The sequence below is a fragment of the Xyrauchen texanus genome, chromosome 6 (genome assembly GCF_025860055.1).
Source record: "Xyrauchen texanus isolate HMW12.3.18 chromosome 6, RBS_HiC_50CHRs, whole genome shotgun sequence".
NCBI lineage: Eukaryota > Metazoa > Chordata > Actinopteri > Cypriniformes > Catostomidae > Xyrauchen > Xyrauchen texanus.
This window is the reverse complement of record NC_068281.1, coordinates 30,951,405-30,975,512: the sequence shown is the minus strand read 5'-3', so window position 1 is coordinate 30,975,512 and position 24,108 is coordinate 30,951,405. Positions and strand designations below refer to the sequence as shown.

Sequence of the window (24,108 nt, the reverse complement as noted above, 5' to 3'; positions counted from 1 at the left end):
GCAAAGAAAATTATATTTCAGATTGAATGCATTTAAGCTATGTGAGGAACTTGACCACATGTGAGATCTGCTGCCATTTTGGGATGAAATTTACCACCCCATCACATGTTTTATTGTGACGTGGTGGTAAGGGATGTGATGGGGTGGTTCTGCTTCCCGTTTGAATGTGAGGATGTGTGAAATCAAGGAGTCCAATATAGGCTAATCAATTTATTTTCTGTTAACTTAACTCTGTTTGGTTCACTCACACACACACTCATCACTTACTATCTCTTTCAGTCACTCACTCACTCACTCACTCACTCACTCACCTATATCTTTCAGTCACTCACTCACTCACTCACTCACTCACTATATCTTTCAGTCACTCACTCACTCACTCACTCGCTCATTCACTATATCTTTCAGTCACTCACTCACTCACTCGCTCATTCACTATATCTTTCAGTCATTCACTCACTCACTCACTATATCTTAAGGGTATAGGCTAGTCTGGTATGCCCCCCTGCTGGTCATAACCTACATTCAATAAAAATGTTCAAAGGGTAAAATTTAATGTTTTCCAAATACATTTATTACAATGGTTTGTATCCTAAACCATCATTTAGTGAGTACCACTGTAACTTTGCAGCAACACAACTGTTGAATGGTGTAAAGCAAGAATATCAGCAGTGAAGCATAAGGAGGCAATTTGTCTTTATGAAAATAATTTATAACTTAAAATAAATTGTAAAGTCTTAAAACTGCAATCCTAATATTACATTTGTATAGGCTACACACAAAAGGAAGAAAAGGACCAAGAAATTAGAGGATCTTAGTATGTTAAATAGTGGCAGGCAAACCCCCCAGGCTTACAGAAATGGTTTAACCCTACAACTCAGCAGCCAATGGAAAAGTGCAACACTCAACCCTTCAAACTGGACAAGTGGCCAAATGGCTCAGAATCACATGAAATCAACACGTTGTTAACACGTAAACAACACGTTAACAACACGTAAACAACGCGTGAAAAGTTAACACGTAGACAACGCGTAGACAACACGTTAACAACGTGCAAACGTGTTGTTGACATGTTGTTTACGCGTTGTCTACGTGTTAAAATTCGCGTATATTTGAACTGCCTGGCGTTCCATATAAGGCGTGAGGCGCATGATGGTTTTTGACGCGTTCGGCCAGAGTTCGAATCTATGGCGCTTACTCCGTACTATGGCGCTTACTATGGCGCTTATTCCGTGCCAAAATCAAACATTCGTATGACGCTTACTCCGTGCCAAAATCAAACATTCGACCGACCGACCGACCGATCGAACGTCTATCCGAACGTCTATCCGAACGTCTTGTACTTTTGAGCGTCTTACCGAGCGGGTTGACCCACGTGACGACCTGACATGACGTCAACGTCTTGAAAATAGCAGTTTTTTAACCATGCAAGTATCCAAGCTAATGTGTAAAGACTATACATGGACATTAAAGGCACTAAATACAGATGTTTTACCTAAAATACTCAACCATTTCCTGCATTCTGCTGCACTTCCCTGAATAAGCCTTTGAAAAAAGGTGTTGTAGGCTAGGCCTATTCTAAGTCTTTCTGAGGGATGAACTGAAAAAGATACCACCTGTATATCATGACTTTCTCTGTATTTCATGACTCTAATGTTTCAAACACCAAACTCACCTATTGTAACTGTACATACATACAGTGGTAAGCTTTTTTCTGTCAAACTGATTAATTATATATTGTCTGATATATTGTTTTAGAAGTAAGAGTTAAAAGATATAAGAAAAATGATTTTAATTTAAAAGTTTTCAATGCCATATGGGACCATGTTGTCATTAATTGCCCATTCACTTTTCATGGTAAGTTACCATTGGTAACACATTGAGAAAGACGCAGTTAAGATTATTCAATAGACTTTGTTCATGATTTCGTTTTCTTCCTTCTGAAATTGCCTTTGCTGCCTCCGCTGACTCGTGGGCTGAGTTACTGTAACATAACAAGCTGTTGATGGTTTTGGATAGGCTACTCTGATAGATGAACTCTGATATATACATTTCTTCTGTCAGAGAGAGAGAGGTCACTGTTTCTAACATGAATTTTCACTGTCTCTCCTGTTCTCATCTTGTAAACATATTATTAAAGTGGTTTGCAGCATGGCATTATAATCGTCCCAAATCCTTGTTAATGTAGGCCTATAAAGACTTCTGAAAGATTGCATATTTTGACATTAGAAAGAGTGCTAATAATAGTATGTTAGAGACTAATATATATATAATAGGCTATATAATCATTATAATATATAATAATTATCTTAATCCTAATTTATGTTTCTGTATAAGCAATTTTTTCACGGTTCTTATTCACGTTGGAGGGAAAAAACCCGGCCAATTCCTGAATATTGATTAATCTAAATTAGATAATGCAATTTTCCGAAGCGGGTGCAACGAATAAAACAGGGCGGAAACACAAGCACGAAACTTGTAGTCTTGTACATTGATAATAGTATACAATTTATTAATAACATACATTTTATTTATAAATTGGGTGTTCGTCAACTGACTGCATGCTGTCGGAGTTTCCAGTGTTGACAGCTCCGTAAAATATCCTTGGATGAGCTGTAGTTTTGCTGTAGGCCAAAGCCCGTCTACGGACATTCTCTGTAGGCCTATTATAGCTACTGAAAAGTAGGCTAGCTAGCCTACAATACACAAATAACATTTTAAATTACTTCCGTCTATGAACAAATAAAGTAGCCTTGATGTCATAAATACAAAAGCATGATTTTAATACTAATCCCTGCCCTTACCCTTAAACTTAACTTAAAAATGCATTTATATCACATCCATAGAGATTGCAGCTCTTTATTGGAAACAATTGAAATGAAACGACTTTTTTATAGATGAAATATAATCTATTTTATTTTTGTTGACAGACATGCAGCGCATGTTCAAACTGTTGTTACTAATCTGCGATTTTTATAATTCTCTGGTAAATGTTTTATTATCAACCATATCTATTTGTCCTTATCAGGCAAAATATTGATGTTATTTTTTACATGCACTTTTACTAAAAAGAAAAACATGCCATTGTAAATCATAGTTGTACTACAAGTAAAACATATCTCCGCTCTAACATATTTTGCTATGCAATCATGTGCAAGCAGACAAAAAAATATTTTTGAATAACTGTTATATTAAGAGAAATCTGTATCCTTCAAATAATAGCTTATTTGTAAATTGGTTATTTGATTACGCTATTTGTGGTGATATGGTAAATAGTGAGAAGTTAAGAGAATAAATTTAACTTGCATGTCAACACGAGCGTCTCAGCTGTAGCCTACTTTATATGATTCATTGTCTATGATTTTTATATTTAGGCAAAGCAGATGGGATACTGATTGCAGTTTTCGCTGCATTTGAATATGGTAGAGCGTATTTCTATTAAATAAGACACATTCGAAATTAGATCTATTCCTAAACCTTCCGATTTAATGGGAGATATATAAAAATTATGTATAATATCGTGCTTTTCCGAAATAGCCGTTAAAGCATGCCAGATTTGTCAATAATATTTATCCTCTGCTATATTTAACTTTAATAATAGCCTACACCGCACATAACTTTCTAAGCCATCAGCCATTGCACTAATCAAATGTGGACTAGTTAGAGGACACAATAGAAGCATAAGAAGTTAAACTAAGGTAAGAAAAACACAAACGTGTTACAACGTGTCTTCACACGTAAACAACACGTTGGGATGACGATCGGGTTACTCGCACTTCCGACCGGTCGCCATAGGAACGCGTTAACAACACGTCAGCACACGTAGGAACGTGTTACATATGATTTTATGAAAATGATCAATAATTTCGTTTTGGCTCATTGTTTATATGTGGCAGACATGAAAATCAATGAACCTTAATTACAAAGTAAAGTATATTCAGCTGACTATGTCTATATGTAATATTAGAACTGTTATACAAATTTTTTAAATAAACCTTTCCACTTTAACATTTATGATGTCTATTTGTGAAAGATTATGATAATTTAGTAATTTTATTAAGACTGAGATTATGCTTGATTAGATTAACTTTTTATTAGTTTGTTATCTGTGTGATAGCCTATGTATAAAAAAATAGTATGAATGTTTTTAATATATTAGCCTACAGGTTTCCTGAATTGCTAAAACACATTTCTTGGAAACATCATTCATTTTTTAAAACCTTAAACACAAAACCAAATTTTCAAACTACATTCAGAGAACATCTGACTCTTCTTTCAAAAAAAAAAAAAGAAAAAAAAAGACTCTATCTGTGATTTTATCTGTGCTCAAAATCAAACAGTGCTTTCAGATCATGCACACAAGAGTCAATAAAAAAAAAATATATTTGCATTAGGCTATTATTACAGTCAAACCTGAATACAGAGAAAGCATTTTGTTACACATAACAGAAAAAATCAATAAATAAAAAATAAACAGCAAATATTTTATCACAGCTTAATCCATCTGGATCTGATCTCATTTCCACCTCTTATTTCAGTCTTCTGACTCAATTATGCTGTGTGGTAATAGCCCTACCAGTTCATTTGTGTATAATTGTGAATTTTAAAATTCAAAACAGAAAATTGTTTGGTCAAAAGTGACCGAAGAGCACCATGACAGTACTGGACTTGTAACATTTGTTGGAAAAAGTAAATTATTTTAATTATGCTATATAAAACTTTCAGTAACAATATTATTACAATAAATTGTACTTAGCATTTTTTTTAAGTTCTGCAAATATTTTAAACTGTAGATTCACAGGTCACAACAGTTTAAAATATAAATGTGTGTGTGTGTGTGTGTGTGTGTGTGTATAAATGGATATTCTATATAGGCTAGGTCTATCTGTATTTCCAAATATATAAATATAATATATATTTATGAAAACCTTCTTTTTAAATGAAAGGCTACATTTATTAATTTGGGAGTGCTTTCTTTTATGGACTGTGAGAACATTGTACATTGGGCAATAAAATGAACAATAAAAACTAGTTAAAATGATTATATTGGTCAAATTAAGACTATTGAATGACTGTATATAGGCTAGCCTACAGTATTTCTGCTCTTTGAAAGTAAAACACATAGCCTCACATGCACAGGATTCAGGAGAAATGTTTTAGTGTTGTTTTAGGGGTACAATATTTATATGTATTGCCTTTAATGTCCATTTATAGTCTTTACACATTAGCTTGGATACTTGCATGGTTAAAAAACTGCTATTTTCAAGACGTTGACGTCACGTCAGGTCGTCACGTGGGTCAACCCGCTCGGTAAGACGCTCAAAAGTACAAGACGTTCGGATAGACGTTCGGATAGACGTTCGGATAGATGTTCGATCAGTCGGTCGGTCGGTCGAATGTTTGATTTTGGCACGGAGTAAGCGCCATAGAATGTTTGATTTTGGCACGGAGTAAGCGCCATAGAATGTTTGATTTTGGCACGGAGTAAGCGCCATAGAATCCGCCTTTTGCCGAACTCGCTCTTCTCCCTTTACCCAACACATGCAGGTACTTAGGCCTACTGCTGGTGGTGACACGTACGCGTGCATTTGAGCAACACTGGCAACAAAACTAGCACTAGTGTAATTGCTAAATAAGTTAATTGCCATTATGCAACGTTTTAGAAAAGTATGAATTAGCAGAATATCCAGTGTTATGAAAACAGTATAGGTCAACATAACTACAATGCATTCTTTAATTCCCTGTCTTATTCTGCCCTCTGGCATATCGAAATTAATACAAACCTTAACATAAAGAGACGGACAGTGTTATTAACAGACAGTAAAAAATCATACTAATAATACTATGTAAAAAAAATCTGATGAGCCCAGAATATAAACTCAACGTGTTTAATTACACGTTATAAGCATTGCCGAATACACTCAAATGAGATCGACTCAGAAAAGACGTCAATAAATGCACGCGTCACCTGCTACATCCTCTTTGTAGCATGCGCAAATTATGATCACTAATACAAAATACAACATTTTATTCACAAAAATGTCTCTATTTGTAGAAATTGCTGCACATTCGTTGAATTCTGAATTTTGCACACATTAGTTGAAAGCAATTTGTTTGTGGATAGTAGGCACAGGCTATCCTAGAAGAACATATCTGCAACATTTGTCAAGTTCATGGATAATTGTGCTTGCATCTGATCTATTAAATTAGTATTATGAATCATTATGATACTAAAATCATAATAAAGTATGTATACTACAAAAAATCAGATGAGTCCAGAATATGAACGTAACGCGTTTAATTTCACGTTAAGTATTTTCCTCCCATATAAAACATTATAAGAAAGCTAAATGTGGCTTTATGCATATTAGAATGTCCCCTTAATAAGGGAGAGGAGGAGAAAGAAAGAAAGACAGACAGACAGACAGACAGAAAGACCCTGAGGAGAGGAGGAGAAAGACAGACAGACAGACAGCCCCTGAGGAGAGGAGGAGAGGATGAGACAGACAGACCCTGAGGAGAGGAGGAGAAAGACAGACAGACAGACAGCCCCTGAGGAGAGGAGGAGAGCATGAGACAGACAGACAGACCCTGAGGAGAGGAGGAGAGGATGAGACAGACAGACAGCCCCTGAGGAGAGGAGGAGAGCATGAGACAGACAGACAGCCCCTGAGGAGAGGAGGAGAGCATGAGACAGACAGACAGCCCCTGAGGAGAGGAGGAGAGCATGAGACAGACAGACAGACCCTGAGGAGAGGAGGAGAGGATGAGACAGACAGCCCCTGAGGAGAGGAGGAGAGGATGAGACAGACAGCCCCTGAGGAGAGGAGGAGAAAGACAGACCCTGAGACTGAGGAGAGGAGGAGAAAGACAGACAGATAGACAGACAGATAGACAGACAGCCCCTGAGGAGAGGAGGAGAGCATGAGACAGACAGACAGACAGACCCTGAGGAGAGGAGGAGGTATTGTGTGTGTGTGTGTGTGTGTGTGTGTGTGTGTGTGTGTGTGTGTGTGTGTGTGTGTGTGTGTGTGTGTGTGTGAGAGAGAGAGAGAGAGAGAGAGAGAACAACTTACATGAAATATAGTATTATCAAAAAAAAACAAAAACAAGCTGCTTTATTTTACATTTGATTTACATTTACATTTAGGGCATTTGGCAGATGCTTTTATCCAAAGCGACTTACATGTAGTACATTTGTCAATAGTTGGACAGGTCATACACCAGCAATTGTAATTTGTATTGTAAGCAACCAATATTATACCATAATACTTACAGCATCTTGTAATGTGTCTACTACCATTTCACTATCATTCAATCATCAAACAAAGTGCCATTAGGGGTCATGAATAATAAAGTGCTAAATACATAAGTGCAGAATTTTTTAGTATAAAGAAGAGAGAGTATAAAGAAGAGTAAAAAGTTGAGTTAAGATGACCTATACTGTTTGCATCCTTTTCATCACAGGAAGAGGAGAGGGGAGAGAGACAAAGAGCGGCAGCCCCTGTAGAGCCGAGGAGTAGAGGACAGGAGAGGAAGAGAGAGACAGACAGGAAAGCTACATTAATGGGTGTGTGTACGTGTTTGTGTGTTAATTATGGAAGAATTTGATTCATATAACTGGATTGGTAAAGGTGAGGCACTATGTGCTTGCATATGCCAGCTAGTTGCTCGCTATAGGTGTTACCAGCAAATAGTATCCAAAAATTCAAAAGCTTGATTGTGTGGGTGGGGTGGGGGGCCCTACAAGACATTGTGCCCAGGGGCCTCTGAATTCTTAATCCAGGCCTGTACGAATGTAACACTATTGTTCTCACTTTATGTAGCTTTTGGAGCTTCCTTTAGGCTGTGTGATTTTTGGAGCTACAAATGTCTGATCACCATTCACTTGTATGGACCTACAGAGCTGAGATATTCTTCTAAAAATCTTTGTTTTTGTTCTGTTGAAGAAACATTGTCATACACATATGGGATTGCATGAGTATGAGTGTGGAGATAATAAAATTTTTTGGGTGAACTATCCCTTTAAATTATTACATTTGAATAATAATTTATTATTATAACAACGGATGCATGTGGTTGCATCCGTTGTTGAATTTCTTTAAAAAAAAAAAACATTGATAGTGGTTAATCAGAATGATTCGGTAACTTCTAAACTTTGTTATGAAATATTTAATTTAATTTAGAAACGAATTCATTAATAATAATGGAAATTAGACCATGGCATCCCTATGTTGTTTTGATCACGGAATCAAGTTAAAATCATGGGTTTTGGCCAGTCACCATGCTCTGTGTATTCTTTTTAGTACCTTGGAGTTGCATGTAAATACCTTGACATATTAATATATTAATCATTCAGTACCATGGCATGAATCAATGTACCATGGTACTCTGATCTGATACCATTACTAGCATGAACACTGAACTATTTAGCTAAATCCATTATATAGCGCTGGCAATTTCATTTTAATATTAAAAACATAATATTGCGCATGCGCACGTGTCCCCCACGACATGACGTGATACTGCTGTCGGTCCGGATTATTGGACCAGTTTGTAATGAGCAACATTGCGTTGCAGTACATCTGGAGACGTCAGAGGCCAGAGGTTTTTCCTCTTCTGTCAGGGCACCAGCCCACTGATTTTAGTCTCATTATATCAGACAGTATCACAATCGTGCATACAGACAGTTTCTCTAAATCTAGCCCAAATGTACAGCATGTCTACAAACAGCGAAAAACCAGGGGAGGGCAAAGAGCCAGAAAGCAGCTGGAAAGACGCGATCTACAATCCAAGAACTGGAGAATTATTCGGTCGGACTGCTAGAAATTGGGGTGAGTTCATACAAATCCTATGAAACAGCACACATTTTACATCCTTCATGCTGAGCGTTGGATGTCTGCAAAGCTTGCTCGCGCGTCATTTACTGTAGCTCGTGATTAAATATGCATCTTGCTAAATTAATAACGACCTTATAATAAACGATATATTGGTGACATGAGAATGGGGACGGCTTTTGGTCATTTTTAATTCATAACTTTCTGTAATTCACAATCTAGACTGCCTAGGATCAATGAATGGAGAGTCCCCTGTACACCGAATCCGATCCTTGACGAAAGCACATCCTTGATGTAATCGCATCATCGACATCTTGATGTCATCAACTCTTTCACTGATGACATCAGTAACAGTTTAGAAGATCAACGCCATCTCTAAACCTGAGCAGATCTCATTAGGGGGTGTAAAAACAAGATTTAAAAAGCTTCCCATTATTTCTAATGGGTGAGTCCACATCTTGCGAGGGTTGGGAGTAACGAAATGTATGTAACGGGATTACCTATTTAAAATATCAAATAACTGTATTCCACTACAGTTACAATTTAAATGATTGGAATTTATAATACAGTTACATTTAGAAAAAGTATTTTCATTACTGAAGAGATTACTTTGCATTTTATTGTCATTAGTTTCATTTAATATTTAGTTCTTTCAGATGGAAAACATTTATCCATATAAATTATGAGATCCAAAGTGCATTTGAACAGCAGTGAAACACTTTCTCATGATGTGTTACATTCTTACGAGCAGACAGAGAAGTAAGTTTGGAGCAGAAGAAATTTAAATAAACCTTGTGTAAATTGTCAGATTTGCGCTAAGCTAAAATGCTATTTTTGGCCATTTTACATGCACATGTTACCAGGCACGATCATATTTTTTTTATCAATAAAATTCACGTTGGATCATCATTTCTTTGATATTAGGGTAGAAAATCGTGTTCTTGATTAGAATTATAATTTTTGTATTGTTTTCCTGTAATAATAATACTAATAAAAAAAATCCTTAAAACAAGATCAATTTGATTAATCTTGTTTTATAAACAACACTGCATAAGATAATTTGTTTTTTTAGAGAATGTATTTTTAACATGTGTATTTTGTGTTACTGTACTGGCTGAGTTTTTATAGTCAAAACAAGTGAAAAAACCTGCCAGTGCTGAAGAAGTAATCCAAAGTATTTAGAATACGTTACTGACCTTGAGTAATCTAATGGAATATTTTACAAATTACATTTTACAGCATATATATTCTGTAATCTGTAGTGGAATACATTTCAAAAGTAACCCTCCCAACCCTGGATATCTATCTATCTATCTATCTATCTATCTATATATATATATATATATATATATATATATATATATATACACACTCACCTAAAGGATTATTAGGAACACCATACTAAAACTGTGTTTGACCCCTTTCGCCTTCAGAACTGCCTTAATTCTACGTGGCATTGATTCAACAAGGTGCTGAAAGCATTCTTTAGAAATGTTGGCCCATATTGATAGGATAGCATCTTGCAGTTGATGGAGATTTGTGGGATGCACATCCAGGGCACGAAGCTCCTGTTCCACCACATCCCAAAGATGCTCTATTGGGTTGAGATCTGGTGACTGTGGGGGCCACTTTAGTAGTTCAGTGAACTCATTGTCATGTTCAAGAAACCAATTTGAAATGATTCGAGCTTTGTGACATGGTGCATTATCCTGCTGGAAGTAGCCATCAGAGGATGGGTACATGGTGGCCATAAAGGGATGGACATGGTCAGAAACAATGCTCAGGTAGGCCGTGGCATTTAAACGATGCCCAATTGGCACTAAGGGGCCTAAAGTGTGCCAAGAAAACATCCCCCACACATTACACCACCACCACCAGCCTTCACAGTGGTAACAAGGCATGATGGATCCATGTTCTCATTCTGTTTACGCCAAATTCTGACTCTACCATCTGAATGTCTCAACAGAAATCGAGACTCATCAGACCAGGCAACATTTTTCCAGTCTTCAACTGTCCAATTTTGGTGAGCTCTTGCAAATTGTAGCCTCTTTTTCCTATTTGTAGTGGAGATGAGTGGTACCGGTGGGGTCTTCTGCTGTTGTAGCCCATCCGCCTCAAGGTTGTGCGTGTTGTGGCTTCACAAATGCTTTGCTGCATACCTCGGTTGTAACGAGTGGTTATTTCAGGCAAAGTTGCTCTTCTATCAGCTTGAATCAGTCGGCCCATTCTCCTCTGACCTCTAGCATCAACAAGGCATTTTTGCCCACAGGACTGCCGCATACTGGATGTTTTTCCCTTTTCACACCATTCTTTGTAAACCCTAGAAATGGTTGTGCGTGAAAATCCCAGTAACTGAGCAGATTGTGAAATACTCAGACCGGCCCGTCTGGCACCAACAACCATGCCACACTCAAAATTGCTTCAATCATCTTTCTTTCCAATTCTGACATTCAGTTTGGAGTTCAGGAGATTGTCTTGACCAGGACCACACCCCTAAATGCATTGAAGCAACTGCCATGTGATTGGTTGATTAGATAATTGCATTAATGAGAAATTGAACAGGTGTTCCTAATAATCCTTTAGGTGAGTGTATATATATATATATATATATATATATATATAGCAAAATTAGACCGTCCAAAAGATTATTTGTCAGTGATTAATCACACTCAATTAGTCACAGTAAACAACACAGATTTTCTAAAACTAAACAGCACAAACACGTATTCTCATTAGAGTTTCGTTTGAAGACAGCATATTGGCAACGTCACAGCGCTCATTAACATTCGTGGTGACGATGCGGAGCGCTCTGACGTTGCTGGGACCGTGGGAATCTTTGAAGGATGAAAAGGTCCCGTTTTCGTGCCTCACTAAACTTTCTGTTTGAATGACACATTTGATTATCGCCAGGGTGAAAATGATCAAGTGCCGAATTGACTATGTCTATGACATTATATACTAGACATTAATATAGAAAATACATATAAATCTTTATTGTATCCCTTCACTAAAAAGAATAATAAGATTTACACATTTCCTTTTTTAAAACAAAATATCATTCATTAGATTGAGGAATCTTTATTAATAATAATAATAATAATCACACACACACACACACACACACACACACACACGTTGGGTTTCAATGTTTTATGAGGACTTTCCATAGACATAATGGTTTTTATACTGTACAAACTTTATATTCTATCACCTAACCCTCACAGAAAACGTTCTGCTTTTTTACATTTTCAAAAAACATAATTTAGGATGATTTATAAGCTGTTTTCCTCATGTGGACTGACAAATTGTCCCCACAACATCAAAGATTTCAGGTTTTACTATCCTTATGGGGACATTTGGTCCTCACACAGTGATAAAACACACACACATATATATATATATGTATATATATATATATATATATATATATATATATATATATATATATATATATATATATATAAAGTTTTTAATATTTAAAGACAACTATGTATAATTTCATCATTATATATTGAATTATTGTTATATGAGGGGCTTTCTCAGCAAATATTTGTATATGCGATTAAATGCGATTAATTAATGTAATTAATTAATTAAGACACCATCGAATTAATTAGATTAACAATTTTAATCGATTGACAGCTCTAATATACACTCACCTAAAGGATTATTAGGAACACCTGTTCAATTTCTTATTAATGCAATTATCTAATCAACCAATCACATGGCAGTTGCTTCAATGCATTTAGGGGTGTGGTCCTGGTCAAGACAATCTCCTGAACTCCAAACTGAATGTCAGAATGGGAAAGAAAGGTGATTTAAGCAATTTTGAGCATGGCATGGTTGTTGGTGCCAGACGGGCCGGTCTGAGTATTTCACAATCTGCTCAGTTACTGGGATTTTCACGCACAACCATTTCTAGGGTTTACAAAGAATGGTGTGAAAAGGGAAAAACATCCAGTATGCGGCAGTCCTGTGGGCTGAAAATGCCTTGTTGATGCTAGAGGTCAGAGGAGAATGGGCCGACTGATTCAAGCTGATAGAAGAGCAACTTTGCCTGAAATAACCACTCGTTACAACCGAGGTATGCAGCAAAGCATTTGTGAAGCCACAACACGCACAACCTTGAGGCGGATGGGCTACAACAGCAGAAGACCCCACCGGGTACCACTCATCTCCACTACAAATAGGAAAAAGAGGCTACAATTTGCAAGAGCTCACCAAAATTGGACAGTTGAAGACTGGAAAAATGTTGCCTGGTCTGATGAGTCTCGATTTCTGTTGACACATTCAGATGGTAGAGTCAGAATTTGGCGTAAACAGAATGAGAACATGGATCCATCATGCCTTGTTACCACTGTGCAGGCTGGTGGTGGTGGTGTAATGGTGTGGGGGATGTTTTCTTGGCACACTTTAGGCCCCTTAGTGCCAATTGGGCATCGTTTAAATGCCACGGCCTACCTGAGCAGTGTTTCTGACCATGCCCATCCCTTTATGGCCACCATGTACCCATCCTCTGATGGCTACTTCCAGCAGGATAATGCACCATGTCACAAAGCTCGAATCATTTCAAACTGGTTTCTTGAACATGACAATGAGTTCACTGAACTAAAATGGCCCCCACAGTCACCAGATCTCAACCCAATAGAGCATCTTTGGGATGTGGTGGAACAGGAGCTTCGTGCCCTGGATGTGCATCCCACAAATCTCCATCAACTGCAAGATGCTATCCTATCAATATGGGCCAACATTTCTAAAGAATGCTTTCAGCACCTTGTTGAATCAATGCCACGTAGAATTAAGGCAGTTCTGAAGGCGAAAGGGGGTCAAACACAGTATTAGTATGGTGTTCCTAATAATCCTTTAGGTGAGTGTATATATATATATATATTGATTTAATTTCATTAAACATTACACAATTACATTTTAATGAATTTTATTATATTACAATTTTTCAATCTTAAAAAAAGACTTTTTTGAGTGTTCTAATAACTCTAGTTCAATTAACGTTACCTTTATACTGTATTATTCTTTGCCTAATTTTCTGATAATTCATACACTGAAAATAACTAAAAAGTGACAAGGAACCTGCAACTCTCTCCTTAAGGATTTATTTTCTACAGTATCAAATCCTTAAGATGTTAAAATAATATTTAACATCACTACATTAACCTGAATACACCTAATGTCTTCAGATTAATTCAGTGATGTTAAATATTATTTTTGACTTGAGGAAAACCAGTTCAGCCCTGCCATGGACTGGCGACCTGTCCAGGGTGTCCCCCGCCTTTCGCCCAATGTTGGCTGGGATAGGCTCCAGCCCCCCGCGACCCTGTACACAGGATAAGCGTTTGACGATGGATGGATGGATGGAAAACCAGTTCATTTAGATGTTATCACTCTGAATACATTATAGGTTACTTCAACAAAACTAATTTTAAGGGTTAGATTCGGCAGAAATAGTTCTTTAAGGTAACAAAAACACTTTTTTTTCAGTGTAATCTAATTCTGCCCTGTTATTTAAACAATTATATTTTACACTGTTGTTTTATTTTATTTGATAATGCTACTGGTTAAGCCTACTTTAATACCACTATCATTGTTTCACTTATTTTGCATTGTTTCGGCAACAAATGTATAGTTCTTTTCAACTTAAAGAGCAGGGAAATTTAATACGTTTGTGTTGCACACCGTCAGATAAAAAATAAGCTCTAATTAAAAATGTGCTCTTGTTGATGTTAGTTGGTTCAGTTCAATGAAAGTGTTTAATTGGTTATTGTTATATTTAATAGGCGACAGTTCAAATGGTGAATGTAAGATTAGAGCTTTTTTGGCAACAGTGTAATCAATATAGTTCAAACAACTGACATTCAAAGTGATTGTGTTTTAGGCCTCATCCTCCTATTTTACATGGCCTTTTATGGCTTCTTGACTGTGATGTTTACTTTCACTATGTGGGCGATGCTTCAGACGCTGAATGAAAACACACCCAAGTATCGTGTTGCATCCCCAGGTGAGCTCTTCAATATGCAGGTCAATGGACTGTGTTCGTTACACAATTAAGTGGTATCTATACAAATAACTGTAGTGAAATATATAATTTGTCTCAAAGCATTAACAGCTAGTTGTTCTAAATTAGAAGGATTTATGTTAATCTTATGAAAGTCTGTTGCTTAAACTTAATTCACAATTGACTTATTTTTTCAGGGTTGGTTATCAGGCCAAACTCTTTGAATATAATTTTCAACAGGTCAAACCCTGTTGAATATGGGCAGTTTGTCCAACATCTAGAATCATTTCTGCATCGTAAGTGCTTTACACTTTCTCTCCAAGTGTTTTCTTATCTTGGGACTGCAGCTCCAGTCATTATGGTTTAAATCTGTAATAATTAAGTTAAAATTACCCCAACCCAAACATGTTCTATCCCCTTTTCTACGTCTCTGCCTCCCTTTCTTTACCAATTGTCCATGTCCAGAGTATAACGACTCAGAACAAGCTAAAAATGACTTGTGCATGGCGGGTCAGTACTCAGAGCAGGATGAGGAACCTCAGAAGAAGGTGTGCCAGTTCAGGAGGAGTTTACTCCATCGTTGCTCAGGTATGGAGGACACCACCTTTGGCTATGCTGCGGGACATCCATGTGTTATTGTCAAGATGAATAGGGTGAGTGACCTCTTTTCGTTCTCAATTATCAAATTGTCACCAATGTACCCAAACACATATTTCAAAATGGCGGGGTATCCATGTCTATTTGCAGTTAGAGGGGATTCACTCTGATATTGCATTATTCGTAATCCTCAGGTCATTGGTCTTAAGCCTACTGGAGATCCATACATCAACTGCACATCAAAGGTAAATAATTGACCTGTTTAATGTAAGTGCAGGTAAAAATCATAGATTGATTCTAATTTGTGAGAGATATTAGCCTATATTTGTTCAGAAACACGTTCTAGATGTAAATGTTTGTGTGTGTGTGTGTGTGTGTGTGGAGTTTATGTGATTTAAAGCTGAAATTTGTAAGGGAAATCTGGACAATGAAACTCACAAAGCAAAAACACCTCAAAACAAACAGGTATCCTACACTTTTGAAACTGATTAAGCTCCTTTAATGGCAATTTCTCAGAGTAATCACAACTAAAGCAGGTCAATGCTTTGGCTTCAATAGATTTTTCTAGTGGTTGGGTAAATAAAAAGCCCCCTTATAACTTGTGTGTTTAAGCATATGTTTACCCTGATAGCACACATACATCACTCGTGGTTTACATCTGGAAGACTTATTTTGTTTACATTGTTTGCTCATCTGCAATACGTCTAAAAGACGTATGTCAGCAAGTATGTTTCAGATGCCAATAAGACACTCAGCAGATGTCTATGAGACATTTATGATTTTGATTCTTTGTAAATCTGATCTTTTAAGATGTTTAGCAGATGAAAAGATCAAAAACAGACATCTTGGATATGTACGTGTGCTATCTAGGTAAATTCCCCCTGCTAAGTTTTGATTCCTCTCAAGGTTTCTTCCACATCTTAGGGACTTTTTCATTGCCATCATTGTGCTCAATAGGGCTTGTAAGCACTTTACGTCTTTATAAAGCTGCTTCAGAACAATATGTGACCTGCACAAGTCACTTTGACCCTGTAACAAGTTTTGAGTCAAATGCACTAATGCAAACAGGAAAGTCTCACCTTTCTCATGATATAACTATGCCCCGATATAACACACACCTGGTATCAGTTAGCGTTTTTGGTGATCCGATCACATGTGGTCAGTGCTAAATCAGAAAACACACATGTGATTGTGGTCAAAAACAAATATGACCTCATCGCATTTGAAGTGTAAATGCTAATCCATCCTGTATGTGTCCCAGACTGAAGTAAATCACCACCCCTCACCTGTCAATCAACTGCTGTGATAAACAAGAGGTTAAACTTTGCTGGTTATGGGCGGCTTTAAAAGGAAATAACTATCTGATCGGGAAATGTATAAAAGCATATATATACACAAACACAAGAACTTCATAAGTCTGAAATCAGCATGCAGGGACACTTATGATAAGCACGAACAGCTGCAACTCAGGTTTACACGGGTAATCTGATAAATTAAGGATAATTTTGCTCGAAATGTTGCTTTTGTGCTTAGATTCAATTTCAGATACCTCTGGGAGAAATAACACACTTTTTTTTTTTCACACTTTCTTTGTTTTTTCGGACTTTGTGGCACTTAAATGTCATGCAGTAACACACTGACATAGTGATTGATGTATGTCTTCATGATGTATGTATGTCCCTCCCCTCCAAATCCGATCACAAGTGGTCACAGGAGACTCATTTAACAGGCCAGGTGTAAACAGTGATGGATCTCACCTGACCACGTGTGATCGGAACACCCAAGACACGTCTTAATACCAGGTGTAAGCGAGGTCTGTTATTTTGCTAAAGTTATTAATTTTCCAAATCGTAGCCAAGATATGATAAATTAAATGTTGGCTGATTTAATTGTGGAGCAGAACTTCCCACCTATAACCTGATACCACTGATACCTGTTTGGGTGTTTGTAATTATTACTGTTTTATGAACTTTTCTCATGGATTTCAGCTTTAAGGTTTGACTTATATGTTGTTGTGTCACCTCCCTGGATTTCTAATTGTTAGTCCGTCCTCTCACACAAAAGTTTTTTTCTTCTATTTTTCCCTGTCTTTTTTCTTTTTCTCTCATGTCTCTATTGCATGCTGTCAGTTGAACTCCTTATTAAAGTGATAGGTAAGATTTACTGTATTAATGGTCTCCCTCACTCTCCCTCACTCTCTCGTTTTCCAGTCACGATGATTGAGCATGTCATTGTCATATGCAGTGAATACAAATAACTTTTTGCATGATCTCGGTTTGGAAATTAATGATGCAGTCTTTTCCAGTGACTCAAGTGCTACAGACGGACAGCTAAAAGTTGGACAAATAGTAAATAATTTAGCATGGCAAAGCAGAAGCATGAATTTTAATGCTTGTTCTGCCCTGTTTCTCATTCAGTGAAGGGGCTGTTTATAATGTCAGCTTTGTTTACTCTCTGCTGGATTTTATTATGTACTGCATTCAAAATCTATTTAAAGGTGCACTCAGTATTCTTTTGTTTATGTTGTGCAGGCTGATATGGCAGTTGTCTTGTACTTACACTGACACCTAGTGGTGCGGATGCAGCATCACACAAAAGCAAATGTTTTCAGTTACTGATGCCATTGTATAAATGCGCTATTAGCACTCAGCCATTCTTAAATTATTCCACTTGTGAATGTGTCCTTTAACAGAGGGTTACAAAGATGAAGTGAGTAGTATTCAGAGGGCCATATGAACTCAATATGTCTGCCCTCAAAAGGTGACCAGCTCAATGTGAGATAAAACAGACTAAAATCAGACCGTAATATATTTTTAAAAGTACTATTCATTGCTTCAGGTGGGAAACTTTTATACTGAGTGCACATTTAAATGCTGCTTTATATGTTATTTGGAGGAATTACATTAGTGTTAAAACTACATCAGACTGTGTTATCCGCTCTCACCCAGCGGCAGTGTGTCCTCTAGTTGTTGACGGTCTCCTTTCTATTTATTAAGAGTGAGAAACCTCTCCGGATGCAGTACTTCCCCCATGATGGGACTATCGATAGGATGTACTTTCCTTACTATGGTAAAAAGGCACATGTAAGTATGAAGCTGAGCACATGCTAAAAGATTTGATTTTGAAATCAAATTACATTTCTGTCATTCTGTCAGTGTGCTGAGTGAATAATTTAGCATGTTTAGTAAAGTATACTCTTGACCATCTATAGGAGGGCTATGTTCAGCCTCTGGTTGCTGTGAAGCTGTTGCTTATGAAGGAAGACTACAACTCTGAGCTAACTGTAGAATGCAGGTTAGAGGGCTCTAACCTTAAGAACAATGACGAGCGTGACAAGTTTCTTGGACGTGTCACCTTTCGGGTCCTGGTGACTGAGTAAACCTGTAGCTGGTGCGGACCTCTTTTTTTCCTATTGTCCCTGTTCTCCTCTTAAGCTCTCCAATATACTTCAGGAATTCATTTACCCTTCACAGACAAGGCATGACTGATTAATTATTTATTTAATGTCCCATTTAACATGTCTTAACATGATCTCTGTTTAGTCTCCTGGCGAGCACATTCTCCTCCTGAAGACGTGACTATCACTGAAAATGTAAATGTATTTTTCCCCAGGTCTCTCATTCCCTAGATATTTTGAATTCTTGAAAATAATTGCATTGTACCCTCAAAGGGATTTTGTTTACAATGTGATTGATTAGACAGGGGTTAGTCAATACCTTAGTCCTTGGTTGATGTTTTTGTGTTTGTTTTGTTTTTCTCTCTGTGAATATATTTAATGATCGTATTGTAAAACTGCTGTAAGATTTATGTTGAAATGTGGCATTATATGACAAATTTTAAACTTATGAAATACTTCAAGGAATCAAATTTGTAACAAATGATTTTCATAACCTCTGCATGGATCTTGGTTCATGTAGATGCCTGAGCCATTTAACATCTTGGTACAAATAACATCTATTTTGACAAATAAAAACAAAAAAGCTTCTATTGTATTTTTATTCACATATGTTAAATTCTTCCACATATGTTAGAGTCTTCCACACGATGGCGCTAGGACACAATGTTGTGTAGTAAAAAAGGGATGAAACGTTTACACCAGTGGTTCTCAACCTTTTTTGTTGAGAACCGCTACTTCATTCCCTTAGCCGATGACAGAAACTAACAATAAAATTGATAGTTTTATTATATATAAAAAAAAAAACAATAAGTGAAAAGAACAATCATATTGCACATTTTGTCCCACTGAAATGCTTATTATACAGTATGGCATTGATTTTGATTTGAATGCAGATGTACATTTTCAGGTCTTCACAACTGCAAGGATATCTATAACATCTATAAAAAGGGTGAGGGAGAAGGAACCACAGCCATTTAGAACCCCTGGCTTACACAAAGGCAATATGAATCTGTTAAAGGAATAGTTCACCCTTAAATGACAATTGACTCATCTTTTACTCACCCAGACTCCAGTTTGTAAATCTATATCATCTGAAGTGATATGATAGGTGTGGGTGAGGGACCAGCCCTGACCAATAGGTGGCGATATGCTTGAAGGATGCAAATCTCCAACAAACAATAAAAGAAGAATGTAGAAGTGGAAGAGGAGACTTATCCACAGTTCCCTTACGATTTAGTACACTTGGGATTGCGTCACTAAGCTGACGCTATAGGGAATGCCCTTCTATATGACCTAGTTGAAACCTGTCTTAAATAACAACGATTCTAAAATTGGCTATGGTGTTTAAGCCATGCCATTTTAGGCGCAAAGCTCTCTGGTAAAAAATTGGGCACGCAAACACTATTCCACAGAATTTTCTTCCTTAAAGACAGCGATTCATCGAGTAACTGGGTGTGGAAGTCACTTCCCGTTCAGTCCTCCAAACCGTGTCGACTTACGTCCGCACTTGCTGGAAGAGCATACTTATCAGTGGGCCTAGCTGGTTTGGCACTCCACATGATGGCCGTGCTTTCAAGCCAATCAGATGGATGAGCACTGCTACGATCCAGGAACGTTCAAAGAGCTTTGCCCCACTACGGACTTAGCCCTACGAGCTACAGACTTATCACAAGATATGAGATATTTCATAAAGAAATGGAGCAGTACTGCAACACAACCGGCTTGCTCTCACTCTGTCTCGAGCCAGCGCCTGGCTAAAAACCCCACGCCTGCTGCATCAGCACCGGCAAAATTCACTGTCGGTAAAGCTGCACAAGCCATGGCCCAAACAAAGGCAGCTGCCCCAGAGCGAGCCCTATGCCATTGGGAAAAACCTGCAGCAAAATTGCTTCTGATGGGCACATCCCTATGAAGCAGAATGCAGAGCTCACCGTTCCTTACGGACCTGTCTGAAGAAGGCTTGATTAGAGACACATGATGCGGTTCCCCTCTTCCCCACAGCTTTTTGTCAGGAAAGGAATATTGTTGCTCAAAATGTTGTTTCTGTGTCTTACATTCATTCACTTGCAATAAAGTATGCAAAAAAAGAGTACAGCATTCGTTGCAAATGCTCAAGTCACTCCCACTTTTCAATAAAGAGCTCTCTTCCTCTTCAAAGCTCACATTATGCACAACCACTTCCCTATGTAATACAATGAACAAACCAGGTGGCCCTCTGTCCCATTACGTGGACCTGTGTTGAGCTTATAGGCGTTTCCAACTGGGGGTTAAAAACGATCAAACATGATTGTACCAATGAGCCAATTTGCCAATTTCGGCAGCCCTTTTTCAACAGCACTCTGTCTTCCCCGGTTCCGTCCGTGCATTTTGAACTACCTCGATGATTCACTGGCCCAATCGGAGGATTTAATATGCCAGCACAGGGACTATTGCTCCAACATCTGAACAGCCTGGGCCTCAATGTCAACTGGACGAAGAGCACACTTTCCCCCTGCCAATAAATGTCCTTTTTGGGAATTCGTCTAGACTCTATGAGCGAGCACGCACATCTCACAGGCGAGCATGTTCAGGCCATTCTCAAGTGTCTGTCTCAGTTCAAACTGGGGAGAACGCTTCCACTGAAGCTGTTTCAAAAAGCATTGGGGCTGATGGAGGCGGCTTCCTCCATCATTCCATTAGGTCTTTTACACATGAGACCTCTTCATTGTTGACTTAAGCCTGGCCCAAAGGGCGCATGCGCATCACTATATCTCGCCGCTGTCTAGCTGCTCTAGCACCTTGGACAGCTACTGCCTTCTACCAGCAAGATGTCATGCTGGGGCAGATTTTCTGGTGGAAAGTGGTGACTATGGATGCTTCCAACACAGATTGGGTGCGATGTGTGACGGACGCCCAGCTATCGGCTCATGGACAGGTGCAAAAGGGTGTGGCACATCAACTGCCTGGAACTGTCAGCTGTTTTCCTATTCTTGAAGGCTTTTCAGTACGAAATAGTGTATTATCATGATCTGATTATCTCGGACAACATGACAGTTGTGGCATACATACCTAGGCAGAATTTGTTCCCTGCCAATGATGAGACTGACGCATCGCCTCCTCCTGTGGAGCGAGCATCATCTTCTCTCATCACAGGCGACATATGTCCCAGGCTGTGTGAAGGAGTGAACTACCCCATATCTGAAGTTCTCACATTTCTTCAAGAGCAATTGAACACAGGACACACTCCGTCAACGCTCAAAGTCTATGTGGAGACTATATACGCATATCACTCACCCGAAGCTGGCACCTCTATAGGCAAACATGACTTAATCATAATGTTCCTTAGGGGAGCGAGGCAGCTAAATCGTCCTTGCTCAGCTACAGTTCCAACTTGGGACCTGTCTTTGGTCTTAAAAGCGCTCGCGGGTCCTCCATTCAAGCCTCTGGACTCTGTTGAATTGCATGTGCTTTCTCTTAAAACCGCATTACTTCTGGCTCTGGCCTCAGTAAAATGGGTTAGGGGTATGCAAGCACTGTCAGTTGACAGTTCATGTCTGAAGTTTGGTCCAGGTCTTTCAAAAGCCACTGTCAAACCCAGAAATGGATATGTGCCTAAGTTTTAACCATACCCTTCAGAGCGCAGGTGGTTCACCTCCTCTGTGGCTGTGCCAACCCAACCCCCCAGGTTAAGCCTCCCATTCAGCTCGTGAAAACATGCTGCGTGATCATGAGAAAGGATTACATCAAGATGTAGATTGGATTTCAGGTGCGGAATTAAAGAAATAATAGTCTACTCCACTCTCGCCGTTAATGGCATGCCAGTGATTACCAATGCTGGTACGTGTGCCATAGGTTGCTGACCCCTGACTTAGATGTAACATCTCTCTCATCATAAATCCTCTCTGTCTTGAGTGCTTGCTATTTTGTTTGCCAAACATACACTTATGCCCCTTTTCTAAGTACTGGCTCTCTATCATTTCACACAACTGCCTGTATTCAGACCATTGTATTCCCCCCAAAATACAACTCTCTTCATACCACATGTCTATAGTTCATATGTTCATTCTGAGTGTTCCCCTCCTGGTTCACCATGAGAGTCATTCACTTGCGGCATACTTATGTCGGTCGCCGTGTTACTTGGTTTAAAAATGAATTTCAGGCTCAATTTGTACAGTTGTTGGCTTTCATAACAAATCAGAATAATTCATGATATCAACGTAACTAACCTCAGACCATCGCTTCATGCCATCTACACACCCAGGTGAGGCAAAGTCTATATATATATATAAAAAAAAAAGGTAATCTCGACTCTGAAGTTTCGGAATGTTTTTGACAAGTTTTACAAATGTAATTCCTTAAACATTAAATTACCTTCTAAGAATATACACTGATGCAAGTGAAAACACTGGAGACTGGAAATTGAACACAGTCGAAACGTGGAACACTTCCGCATTCAGGAAAAAGGTGGATAGTAAATAAGGACTTAAATATTAATCTGTTTTTCACCCATACCTATTATATCACTTCTGAAGACATAGATTTAACTGTTTGTTATGATGTGTGTGTAATTGTCACAGTTCCGGCATGTGTGCCGGCTCTAAAACAATTGAATTAATTTAGTATAGCAGCTGTTGTAAACTGTACGGATGCTGCTGCATTGATAAAAGCATCCAAAAGTACAACGAGACGATATTGTTGTATCGATATTTTGAACAGCTCTACTGATTGTGTAGCATGAGACCATATTCCAGCAATTGTTTTAGAGCACTTTAATAGGAGCTAATATTGTTCTTTTACAAATTTGCATGAATTATGTTCCCTTCATTTGAACTGATGCTCTTGCTTCACTCAAACACTTAATGTACCTTGTGTTATATTAGTTTTCCTTAACCATGTCTCAAACATAGCAGTCTATTTCTGCCAACAGCTTTTGCGTCAGCTGATTAGTTGCCCAGATTTAGTCACAGACATGAAGCTTCTGTGCATGGATGGTCTTTCAAGCTGGCAGTGTTTGCTGAAGGAAGGCTAACATACAGGATTATCGTAGCATAATTAACAACTGTCAAATATACAGCCTATGCATTTATGCAGTGCTTACTGGCAACGTATGCTTCCACAGACATGCCAATATCAAACCCCCAGTCAGAATCCTAAAAAAAATTTCTAGTCACAAATGTTTTTATTTGCTTAAGTGAAAACACAGAAATCTTTTGACACTCTCAATAACACTTCCTCTCGCACCACACATAAGCTAATTTTCAGCATTAGAGGATGGTGCTTCAGATAAG

At 38.1% G+C, this 24,108-nt stretch overlaps 1 protein-coding gene across 2 annotated transcripts; it reads left to right on the top strand.

Annotated features, from left to right (window-relative positions):
• Positions 1–8,613: 8,613 nt before the first annotated feature.
• Positions 8,614–19,370, top strand: LOC127645395 (sodium/potassium-transporting ATPase subunit beta-3-like). 2 transcript variants are annotated; one of them, XM_052128994.1, is made up of 7 exons: positions 8,614–8,834; positions 14,728–14,850; positions 15,045–15,143; positions 15,313–15,500; positions 15,639–15,689; positions 18,441–18,527; positions 18,656–19,370. In XM_052128994.1, the coding sequence occupies exons 1-7, from the start codon at positions 8,711–8,713 to the stop codon at positions 18,821–18,823; spliced, it is 840 nt and encodes a 279-aa protein (XP_051984954.1). In that variant the 5' UTR covers positions 8,614–8,710; the 3' UTR covers positions 18,824–19,370. The 2 variants fall into 2 exon arrangements, with proteins under 2 accessions (XP_051984954.1, XP_051984956.1); XM_052128996.1 differs by lacking the exon at positions 8,614–8,834 and adding an exon at positions 9,167–9,282.
• Positions 19,371–24,108: the final 4,738 nt, after the last annotated feature.

Excerpts from the sequence above, each read along its gene's own strand:
- LOC127645395 (XM_052128994.1), top strand. The coding sequence starts at position 8,711 with ATGTACAGCATGTCTACAAACAGCGAAAAACCAGGGGAGGGCAAAGAG. Across the intron at positions 15,690-18,440 it reads ACATCAACTGCACATCAAAG|AGTGAGAAACCTCTCCGGAT; the intron begins GTAAATAATTGA and ends CTATTTATTAAG. Across the intron at positions 18,528-18,655 it reads ACTATGGTAAAAAGGCACAT|GAGGGCTATGTTCAGCCTCT; the intron begins GTAAGTATGAAG and ends GACCATCTATAG.